The 11,731-nt window shown below is 48.8% G+C and overlaps 1 protein-coding gene across 2 annotated transcripts in view; it reads right to left on the bottom strand.

Annotated features, from left to right (window-relative positions):
* Cep89 (centrosomal protein 89) overlaps positions 1–11,731 on the bottom strand; it is a 40,971-nt gene that overhangs the window by 5,595 nt on the left and 23,645 nt on the right. Inside the window, exons 13-18 of one of the 2 annotated variants that reach the window (XR_007588173.1) lie at positions 8,323–8,438; positions 6,054–6,234; positions 5,401–5,568; positions 3,542–3,683; positions 2,749–2,930; positions 193–282 (exon numbers count right to left, since the gene is read on the bottom strand). Coding sequence is in view for 1 of the 2 variants with exons in the window: in XM_050118954.1 (XP_049974911.1) it covers positions 193–282; positions 3,542–3,683; positions 5,401–5,568; positions 6,054–6,234; positions 8,323–8,438 (697 nt within the window). In the remaining variant the exon portion in view is untranslated. The remainder of the gene's footprint in view (positions 1–192; positions 283–2,748; positions 2,931–3,541; positions 3,684–5,400; positions 5,569–6,053; positions 6,235–8,322; positions 8,439–11,731) is intronic. The other variant, XM_050118954.1, reaches the window with a different exon arrangement.

The following is an 11,731-nucleotide window of genomic DNA, read 5'->3' as shown; positions in this document are numbered from 1 at the left end:
TCCCTGTATTTTTTTTTTTTTAAACAAATAATTGCATGGTGTTTCATTATGCAGCAAACCACAGCTTACCTGAGAGGGGACAAGGTGCTGTCTGCCAGCAAAGTCCGACACAGTTTTTCTTCTCGTGTGAGATACACAGACCCCCTCGGAAGCCCCTTTCCCACGGGGAGACACACACTGACGGCTGCTTACCTTCACCCTCTCCTCCAGCTTCCCCAGGCGAATGTTGCCTTTCAGGATTTTGTTGAGGACTCCGTGCTTCTCACTCTCTAAACACTGAGCCTGCGGAGAGGGTAGAAACGGAAGCATTACTTTAGCTTACACAGAAAGTCCTGTGAACTGCTCTGGGTCTTAGCCCACTGGCATACCACCTGCCCAGCATTCGTGAGGCCCCAGGTCCAATCCCTAGCGACCCCCTCCCCCTGCACACACTACAGAGAACATCCCCAGTCACAAAGGAGCTCACTACCTGAGAGAGGGCTGTGGGCAGAGCTGGGACAAGGATTAAGGACCAACAAGGATGGGGACCACACTGAGCATCTCTCCTAGGTACAAAAGGAGGAGCTGGGGTCCCTCAGACCAGGCCTCTAAGGGCTTCAGAACACATGGCTATGCCAGTGGACACAGCACTCCTGTAGCTGTCTGAATGAGGTATGTCTCCCACAGGTCCCCAGTGGCTGGCCTTGTTTGGGAAGTATGGAACCTTAAGGAGGTGGAGCCTTGCTGGAGGAAGCCTATCACTGGGGGTGAGCCCTGAGAGTTGTTAGCCTCGCCCCACTTCCAGTGCATCCTCTGCTTCCTGTGTGTGGCTGAGACGGGACCTCCCAGCTTCCTGCCCTGGCTGCCTGCGGCCATGCCTGCTGCTATGGACTCTTCCTCTGGAACCACAAGCCAGAAGAAACTCTTCCTTTCTTAAGCAGCTTCTGGCCGTGGTTCCTTCATTAGTATTCAAGGAGTAAGTGTTGGGATCACTTGTCTCATGTAATCACAACAGAATAGAAGGGGGTGACAGAAACAGTACAGACACCTGACGCTCTTCCCAGACCAGCATGGCAGATAGCATATCCAAGAGGGATGCCGTCTGAAGCCAAGCAGTTGGCACTGCTCCCCAGATGGGAGACAAGCTCCCACACACCACTAAGGGTCCCAGCTGCTAGAATGAAGGAGAAATGTCTACGGTGCCTCCCTCCTAAGGCGGCCTAGTGGTGGCAGCTGGCATCCGAGGAAGGAAAGAAAGCTAATGACATGCGCCAGCCCACAGGAAGAAGTGTCCAGCGGCAGTTTCCATGTCTACTCCCCAGACCACGGTGTCTCCCTCAGAAAGATATAACAGAAGTAGGTGAAACCAAATGGGGCACTGAAAGTTCCATGTGACCCCTGGCCATCAGCAGATACTTCCCAGAGCAGTGGAGGTCTTTCCTAAAGACTGCAGGGGGGGGGAGGGAGGGGGGTCAAGAGACACTGGCATGCGGGAGGGATGTGACCAGTGGGGAAGCCAATGTAGTCCTGGTCTGGATGATACAGGACCCCAAGTGCCCTGTCAGCTCCCCAAGTTGTCACAGGGCCTTGGTATAGCAGATGTCCTGCTGAAGAGTTGAACCAGGCGCAAGGCAGCACCTCTGCCCACATCCAGTTCTGATTCAGTGACCTGTCTTTCAGGCCATTACAAGATCAAGTTGGCTAAACTTACAACTTCTAAATCTTTATATACAGAGTGTACGGCTTCCATGATATTTCCACACCTGGTCCATAAGGCTGAGGTATGGGTCTGAAGCGGCTACTTGAAGTTGGAAAGTATCCCCGGCTGTGCCACAAAAGACTGTACCACTCTATGGCCCACACGGGAGGTGAGTTCATTTGCCAGGGAAGGGGGTCCCCGTGTGTCCTGCCATGGGATAAGATGGCTTTCTATTTACTGCGACACTGTAAGGCGGGCAGGTGCTCAAGAAGGTACTCCAGGTGAGCAGCTTTGCTTGGCACCTTCCAACAAGCTTTTGCTGGCCCTCTCAACAGCCCAGTGGGCGTGTGGCAGGAAGGGGCACTAGGTGCTGTGACAGAAAACACCTCATGTTCAGCACTGTGGCCAGGACAGCAACTTTTCAGAGGAAGCCCCAGGCTGAAGATCTCAATGGCTTTAAGGTTCCTACCATGCTGGGTCAGAGTCAGGAAGGACTCAGACATTGCCAGTAAGGGGGCCTGAGAGATGGCGCAGTGGATGCCCAGTGGAAGACAAGGCTGTCTTCTGTCATGCGCAGTGATGCAGTGATGCTGTGACCCTCGCTCCTCACAATAGTAACCAATCACAGCTTGGAAATGGCCGGCAATGTACAATGAGACTTACTGGAGCCCTGTCAGCCACTGTCACATCGTGAACAATGCCTTGTAACACTAAGTACAGTAAAATACCAAGACACGTCCAATTAGTGTGTTTTTCTTTTTAATTAAAAATAATTAGCAACATTCCCTCAAGCTCCCCGCTATTTCTACTTCTTCCTCCATAAGCAAGGGCTAAAGCCTCTGCCCACTGCCCTGGGGAGGACCTTCCTAACACCCTTGATAGCCCCCACCTCTCTTCTCTGACACTCAGGGTGTCCCCTTGCTCTCTCATCAAGACACTCATTAATATGACATGCTAGCAGCTATGATGGGTTTGAAAAACCATGCACACTTATATGCAGGGAAGTGCTACGTGTCCAAAACACACAGAAGAGAAAATTCAAATAAGTAAGAAGGCTTATAAAACGTCACCTGGAAGTCCGCCCCTGGGAGGAGCTTGGGGAATCTATGAGAACTTTCTGAGTGCACATGGCTTGACACAGAGAGTAGCTGTCTTCTTCGCCCACACAATCTGCTGCAGACATCTTTTTGAATCAGTGTGGGAATGTCTAGAACCGTGCCAGGTTCTTGCTGGCTGTGTGCTGCTCCAGCATCTAGGACACCAATAATTGACTTAATTCCCTTCCCTGCTACTACATCTGTAGGAGACCGCTATCTAACTCCAGGAGTCCGTTTCTCGCTCCCTCCCTCAGAGCCGGGAATCAAGCCCAGGGCCTTGCACACACGGGGCAGCGACTGCCGAGCTGCCCCTCCAGCCCTGCGCCTGGGGTCTTCAGGACTCATCTGCTGGCGGGAGCTGTTCAGGCCATGAGTAAAGGGGTACACAGACACACCCACTGGTGTGTGATGGGCACGGTACCACCATACCCGGCCCCACAGTTCACTCTCTAGAATAACATTTGCTGTTATTTAGAAGTTCTGGCTGATTTTCTTTAAAACATATTTTGGTTGAACTATAATCTCAGTACTTGGGAAGCAGGAGGATCGTGAGTTCGAGTCTAGCCTAGGCTATGCAGCAACACCTTGTCTCAAAAAAAAAAAAAAGGTTTTGCCCATGGTTAAAAGATAAAAATTTTGGAGAATTTCTAAGTGTGGTTAAAATACTAAAATCAGAAGATTTTATACATTTGCTTAAAAAATAGTATTAAAGTCACATTTACAATAAAACTTAAAGTTCACAGAACATAACTTTGAGAAGACTCACCAAATATTTAAGACTATCTCGTTCCTTGGTGACATTCTCTGCCAAGCCCACCAGGTTTGCCAGGTACTGGTGGGCAGACATCTCCTTCCCCATGGCTTTTTCCACTTGCTTTCTGAGGCCATCGATTTTCTTTTGGTAACGCCTGCAGAGGTCCCCAGTGGTGGAAAATGAAAACAAGTGAGCCCGCGTGCAGCTTGGGTGGAGTGAATATATGTATACAGATATATGTTTAAAAACCAGTATGTCTGTGTACATATGTGTATGTGTGTGTGTGTGTGTGTGTGTGTGTGTGTGTGTGTAGTTTTTTGAGATAGTCTCCTTATATAGTCCTGGCTGTCCTGGAACTCACTGTGTAGACCACGTTGGCCTCAAACTCACAGAGATCGCCCGCTGGAATTAAAGGTATGTGCCACCATACCATTTAATACCTAAATACTAGTAGACTTAGGGATGGGGCGTGGATTGGTGACAGACTGCTTGGCTAGTATGTACAAGGCCCTGGGTCCCAACCCGTAACACTGCAGAATTAACCAATTAAGTGCTATTGTCCAGCAACGTACATCTTCTTTTAAGTTTTGAGAAGTAAGTAAATCTATTATGAAGTCAGGTGTCAGGGCTGAGTCCTGATCCAGTTAACAAGATTCGAAAGCCAATGGCGCGGGCATGCTACCCTCTCAGCCAGCGGTGCAGGCATGCTACCATCCCCACATTTGGGAGGCTGATCTGGGAAGACTGCTGGCGCTCCAGGCCAGCCTGCCCTACCATGTGGGCCCTATCACAACAAACAACAAAACAGCACTCACAGAATGGCTAGCAATGAACCAGCTAATTAAATATTAGTCTCCTAACTTTTGATTCATTTTAAGATATTTTTAAAAATGGGATCCCATATTAAGGTGGGGAGGGGATACACTGCTCTGTTGTATGTGTGTGTGTGTGTGTGTGTGTGTGTACATGTGCGTATGCGCACAGTGTGTGTGGTATATGTATGTGTATGGTGTGTGGGTAGGTAGGTGTAGTGTGTGTGTATGTGTGTGTGGTGTGTACAGGTGGGGAAGGGAGGAGTAGGGGGAGGAAATGATCAAGATCCAAAGTATATATACATGTATAATACAAAGAATAAAATATATTTCAAGGGGCTGGAGGGATGGCTCAGAGGTTAGGAGCACTGGCTGCTCTTCCAGAGGTCCTGAGTTCAACTCCCAGCAACCACATGGTGGCTCACAACCATCTGTAATGAGATCTAGTGCCCTCTTCTGGTATGGAGGTGTACAGGCAGGAGGAACATTGTATACATGATATGTAAATAAATCTTAAAAAAAAAAAAAAACTTGGGCTGGAGAGATGGCTCAGAGGTTAAGAGCACTGACTGCTCTTCCAAAGGACCTGAGTTCAATTCCCAGCAACCACATGGTGGCTCACAGTCATCTATAATGAGATCTGGAGTCCTCTTCTGGTGTGCAAGCATACATGGAAGGAATGTTGTATACATAATAAATAAATACATTAAAAAAATATATATTTCAAAAAATAAATGTATAAGTATTAAAAACAAAGAAAAAAGAAAGAAAACTGGGATGTAGTGGTGAAAAAACAGGCTTTCGGGAGGTGGTTAGGAGACCGTCTAGAGCCCAGGGTTGCCCTGTGGTTATCAATATCTGAAGCATATTCTTGAGAACTATAGAACCACAGAAAGGCTTTTGTTACACTTATACTCTGATATCCGTCCCTTTGGTTATTACTTTCCATTTTATTGTCCTTATCAGAGAAAGAAAAGATAAAAGGAATAAAATGAAGATAAAAAGGAAATGAAGTGCTTCTGCACATGTGCGTGCACCCACACAGACACCCCAGGGTACCTGTTTGTCTTGCGCATGCGCTCCAGCTCAGCCTCTAGCGCTCTGTTTCTGCTGGTCCAGCTGTTCTTCTCCAGAAGCAGACTCTTCTTCTGCACCTGGAGGGCTGTCAGCTTCCCCAGCAGCTCCTCCATCTCAGCGCTGTCTTTCTCTTCTTCCTTTTGTAACTGGCTGAAGGACACAAGAAACGGCAGACACATATGTACAGTGACACATACTCAGAACACAGTGTACCGTGTACCGTCTGCACAGTGCATTGTGGGTAGGGCACACCCTGTGTACAGTGCAACTTCTGCACAGTGCATTGTGGGTAGGGCACACCCCGTGTACAGTGCACCCTCTCTGCACAGTGCATTGAGGGTAGGGCACACCCTGTGTACAGTGCACCGTCTGTACAGTGCATTGTGGGTAGGGCACACCCCGTGAACAGTGCACCCTCTGCACAGTGCACCCTCTGCACAGGTAGAGCACACCCCGTGTAGAGGGTCATATAAAATCAAGTGAGGCTAAAAGGAAGCAGATGGCTGGCGGCCAGATTCCAGGCCCTAGTGGACACACAAAAAGCAAAACTAAAACAAAAACTGAGCAACCTCTGTCTACTCTACGCTTCACACGGAGGGCTCAGGCAACCTCTTGTGTTGAGGCGACGCGCTCACCTTTTCAGCTCATTGACAATTGATGTATGAACGTCCATGGCGATCTTGCTGTCCAGCTGTGCTTTGAGTTCTTGGCATCTAGCCTGTAAGCTCCCCAGCTGCCCCTGACTCTCCGCCAGCTGCTGTTCCTGCTCCTGAGTCTTTGCCTCCAGGAGCATGAGTTGTTTCGTCAGCTTAGAAACTGGAAGGGAAAGATCAAGCCGTGGCACAGAAGACTGACTAAAGCTTGCACTTGCGTGTTAGCTAGGCATGGTGGTACACTGGGGCCTGAGGCAGGAGGATCCTGAGCTCTGGCTAGGCTAGGCCGCATAGTGAGATCCTATCTCAAAAATTTATCTTTAAAAAAGTAGGGAGGTAGGTAGGCAGTGGTGGCGCAGGCCTTTAATCCCAGCACTCAAGAGGCAGAGGCAGGAGGATCTCTGTGAGTTCAAGGCCAGCTGGGTCTACAAAGAGAGTTCCAGGATGGCCAGGGCTATACAGAGAAACCCTGTCTCAAAAAACAAACAAAAAACGGCACCAAAGGGAGACAGGAATGTGGCTCAGTTTGCGTAGCTTGCATCAGGTCTTAGGCTAATTCCTAAAAATCAGTTATCTTACACAAATGACCTTTTAAGGATGGGGGTGAGCTCAGCTGGTAAAGCACTTGTTTCACACGCACGAAGTCCTGGGTTCAATTCCCAGAACTGCACACAAGAGAAAATAAAGCAGACTTGGTGGAACTTGCCTGCTGTCTCAGCGATTGGGAGGCAGAGGCAGGAGGATCAGAAGTTCAAGGTCATGCTTGGCTGTGGAGTGACCCTGAGGCCAGCCTGGACCCGAAGCTTGGTAGCTGCAGCTGCAACAGAGGCTGGCAGTGAACTCTCAGTGGTGCGGAGGGAGTTGTTGGGTTTTTGTTGTCATTGTTTTGCTTTAATTTAAGATTTATTTTTTACTTTATGTGCATTGGTGTTTTACCTGCATGTTTATCTGTGTGAGGGTGTCTGATCCCCTGGAACTGGAGTTACAGACAGTTGTGAGCTGTTATGTGGGTGCTGGGAATTGGACCCAGGTCCTCTGGTAGAGCAGCCAGTGTTCTTAATGGCTGAGCCATGTCTCCAGCCCTCCGAGGGAGTTGTTACGTGAGCAGGGACAGAGGAAAGAGTGACCCTCACAGCGATCAGACAAGGCACGCTGTTTCAGACTCCTGGTCTGTGACCCCTCTCTTCAAGGAGCATAGGAGGAGGTGCCACTATATGGGGGGCTCCTATTTGAATTTAGTCAAAGCAAGGGAAGCAACTCTCAAGTTGACTCCCTTTGAAGAACACTGTCTTCCGCTATGGCGGCTCTAGGGACAGGGAGGACGCATGGGAGAAGAGGTACTCCTGGGAAGTTCTGGAGAACCAGACATTTAACCTATGATACCCTCAGTCCTGACAGAAGAAAGGATCAACGGTTCACCCACAAGTGGTGGCACACTCCTGTTCCCTTGCACTGGGATAGAGGTGGGAGGGCTGTGATTTCAAAGGCACCCTGGACTCTGACAAGTTCTGGGCCAACCAGGACTACACAGCAGACCCTGTCTCAATACCCTAGGGTTAGGGATGTGTGATGACTTGAATACAAATGGCCCCCATTGGCTCACAGATTTGAATGCTTAGTCACCAGGAAGTGGCACTATTTGAAAGGATTAGAAGGATTAGGAGGTGTGGCCTTGTTCAAGGAGGTGTGTCACTGGGGGTGGGCTTTAAGGTTTCTAAATCCCATGCCAGGCCCAGTCTCAAGCTCTCTCTGTGCCCATGAAAGCCCTCAGCTACTTCTCCAGCACCATGTGTGTATGCCAAGCTCCCTACCATGATGGGGAGCTTTGAAACTGCAGGCAAGCCTCCAGTGAGATGCGGTCTTTTATAAGAGTTGCCCTGATCGTGATGTCTCTCCCAGCAATACAGCACTGATTAAGACAGGCTGTAACTCAACGTGAACGTGCTTCTTGGCATATAGGGCGTGGGGAGAGAAGGGAAAGGGGGCCCAGCAAAGTTCCACTTTTTGTGCACTCAATAAATATCTGAGAAAACAGTCTTGAGTTGTTTCAAACACTTCATTCTGTAACTTTTCCAATTTCCCAGACCCTATCCTTCCCACAGCCGTTTCAGCTGACCTTACAGGGGATCAGAGAACACACAGGCTGACTGCAGACCCAACACTGAGAATGCGCGGAGCATGACGCCTTACAATTCTGGAAAGTATGATTCCCCACCCCGGCCCTGTCTTCTAGGACATCCCCGTCACTCACCTTCTTGGAGGTGCTCCTGGTGGGCATCCCTGGCTTTTGTTTGCTGAATCTCCAACTGCTCTATCAACAGCTTGTTTTCATCTAGAACCAGCTCTGCTTGAGCCTGGAGCTGCCTCCTAGGAGTGATTCAAGAGAGCAAACACTGTGCTCAGGTGCCGTGCCGAGAGCCCACGGGAATGCACCACAGTGCATGCTTTCACGTCGACCACGCCATTTTCCCAGCAAATGCCGCCATGTGTGGTGAGTGGGGGAAAGGGCAGCAGTCATGCCTGAGGGATGGATGTGGCAGCAACAGCAAGAGGTAGGTGACAAGTCCCGTCCGTGCAAAGGCAGAGGACAGAGGACTGCGCATGCATGCCACTCAGGTAAGACAGTCACAAACGGGCAGCTGGGTCTCTTACACTGGAGCATCTAATCCTGCACCCATATAATTGACATTGTTGGATGCTGGAAGGTCCCATTTTACTCTGAAACCATTCACTCATAATCACTCATGGCAGCCACACTTCCAAAGTCCCAAGCATTGCTGAGGCTGAAGCAGAGAGACTGTTTGAGTCCAGGACTTGAGGGCAGGCCTAGATAACAGGCGAGACTTTAATTTCCCAAGCAGTAAAAATAAAACGCTAGCGAGAAGGCTCAGAGGTCGAGAGAGAGCACTGGCTGCTCTTCCAAAAGACCTGGGCTTGATAACCAGCATCCATGTGGCAGCTCACCCACGTGGTCACTCCAGTTCCAGAGCATCGGATGCCTTCTTGGGGCCTCCAAGGACACCAGGTACACACATAGACAAGATACCCACATACATTTAAAAAATTTTTTTTTACTCTTTAAAAAACAAATAAACAAAGAAACCCAGGTGTGTGTTACAAGCCTGGAACCTCAGCACTTGGAAAGCCGAGACAGGAAGAGCTCTGTGGAGGCCAGACTGAACTGCCGTGAAACTGCTAAACAAAGAATGTTTGGTTGTTATCACTTAGAACCCTGCTCTTTTCTAATGAGAGACAGACAGAAAGGGAGTGGGTTAAAGAACAAGAAAAAAGTCAGTAATATTAAGAATAAATCAGGAAAAAAAAAACCAACTTATTAGACGGCTTTGGAATAGTGTCTTAAAACTGTACAAATACACCCAGCCTTGATCTCCCAAGAAAGCCCCCATTTATGCAATGCACTGTAAATTCCACATCAGTTCAACTTTCATAACTGAAAATTCCAGCTAGGACGAGCTAAAGGACCTTAGTACCTTAAGAAAGGCAGTGGAAGACAAGACAATGGTGGTGGAGCTAGGCTAGGGCAATAGTGACTGAGCACGCTGCCCATCCCCGAGGGAGGCTGCTGAGCACACTGACATCCCCAAGGGGGCTGCCCACGAGGCTGAGTCAGCCTCCTCACCCCACCCCACCGCTCCACCTCGGACAGGTCTCTCTGTTCTTGGACTTTCCCTCCTGTCATTCTTTCCTTCCACATCTTTTCCCAGCTTCCTTCACCCTTTGCTGCTTCCTGCTTTCCTTCTGAAACAAGGTGTCACTCTAAGTTCAGGTTGTCCTGAAACTCATGATCCCCCTGCCTCATGCTCCCAAATACTTAGATGCCAGCAGGTGTCACCATGCCTGGCTCTCTTCCCTTTTTTTAAAGGGACCCTTTGTTCTAATTTTTAAAATCCTCCTGAGGGAGGTAACCTAAACCCAGGAAGACAAATATGTATGGATTCACTTAGAAGTGGATATTAGCTGTTAAGTAAATGAAAATCAAACTACAATCCACAGACCCAGAGAGGGGGGTGAAGAGGAGGCTCTGGAGGGGCACATGGAGCTCTCTGGGAAGGGGAGATAGAGTAAATTTTGAGGGTAGGCTGGGGGAGGGTGGGGATGAGAGCAGGAAGGATGCAGGGTGGAAGAATCGGGGAGCACTTGGAGTGTGTGTAGAAACCCAGTGCAGGGGAAGCGTCCTGGGATCTGAGGGGGATCCTACTGGCAGGGCAACTAAGTGTCGGAGCGGCCCCAGAGGAAGGTGCTACTTCAGAATATGAGCACAAACGGGCAGAGCAAATGAGCTTCTGGCTTGAGAACCAGAAATTAGAAAACGTATTTCTTTATTTGCTTACCCATTTAGTTTTAGTTTTTTGCAGTGCTATGGACTGAACCCAGGGCCTGGGCTGAGAACAAAGAGCTCACCACTGAGGTATGGGCCCAGGGTCCTGTTTAAATGTGTTTCCTTGTTTTGTTTGTTTGGAGACAGGGCCTCACTATGTAGCCTTGGCTGACCTGGAACTCCCTAAGTAGACCAGGCTGGCCTCCAACTCACAGAAATCCTCCTGCCTCTGATTGAGTAACTGGGATTAAAGGTTGCACCATCACACACCTGGCCAAAGGAATAATAGTAGTAGTAATAATAATAACTATCACTAAAATACTAATTTAGAGCTAGGTGTGCTGGCACGTGACTGCCAGCCGAGCACCTGGAAAGACTGCAGAGGTCAAGGCTAATTAGAGCTCCCTGGGTGACCTGTCTCCCGAAGCTGAAGGCTAGGGGTAGGACTCAGTGGTAGAACACCTACCTGCCCAACACAACCTGAGGCCCTGGGCTTCATCCTCAGCACTTCAAAAACTAAAAACAAAAATTTTAAAGTCCAATTTAGAAGAGTTTACTGGAGTTGTATCTTATGTCTGAGAAATTCTTCCTTTTAAAAAAAAATTTATAGGGGGCTGGAGAGATGGCTCAGTGGTTTAGAGCACCGTCTGCTCTTCCAGAGGTCCTGAGTTCAATTCCCAGCAACCACCTGGTGGCTCACAACCATCTGTACTGAGATCTGGCGCCCTCCTCTGGCGTGTGGGCATACATGGAGGCAGAATGTTGTATACATAATAAATAAATAAATCTTTTAAAAAAAAATTTATAAACTTATTATTTGAAAGCCTTGGGTGAGACCAAAGATCTAAGTAAGCCTTAATTTACAGGGATTCCGTTTTCCCTAAAGGCCTCCTGGTATATAACCAAGCCTTGACCCTGGCTCCAGAACTGTGTTGCCATACCAGAAATCTGAACAGATACCCTAAAACTGGCCAGTTGAGAAGACAGGGAGCAGGGCAACAATGAGGTCAATGTTCCTAGGAGGCATCCTGTCCTTGAAGACACCTTGTCAGTTAGTAACGGCTCTTCGCTAGGGTTTTCGTGCCCCAAAACTGACCAATGATTTCAGAAACTTCCTTATCCTATGTACTCCTCACCCAATCCCAAAACGATAGGACTCAACTCCCCTGATTGCGGTGTTTCCCCTTCAAAAGTCTGCCCCTTCCCTGGGTTCGGGGCTGCACTTCCCTCACCCACTGCGTTGGTGGAGGTGTGGTCCAAACTGAATACTATTAAAAACCCTCACGTAATCTGCATCGGAAATCCAGCTCCATGAATTCAC

The sequence above is a fragment of the Alexandromys fortis genome, unplaced genomic scaffold (genome assembly GCF_014885135.2).
Source record: "Alexandromys fortis isolate MF-2015 unplaced genomic scaffold, M_Fortis_MF-2015_v1.1 scaffold_140, whole genome shotgun sequence".
Taxonomy (NCBI): domain Eukaryota; kingdom Metazoa; phylum Chordata; class Mammalia; order Rodentia; family Cricetidae; genus Alexandromys; species Alexandromys fortis.
The sequence above is the reverse complement of the archived record's forward strand: the minus strand, read 5'-3'. Positions and strand labels throughout refer to the sequence as shown.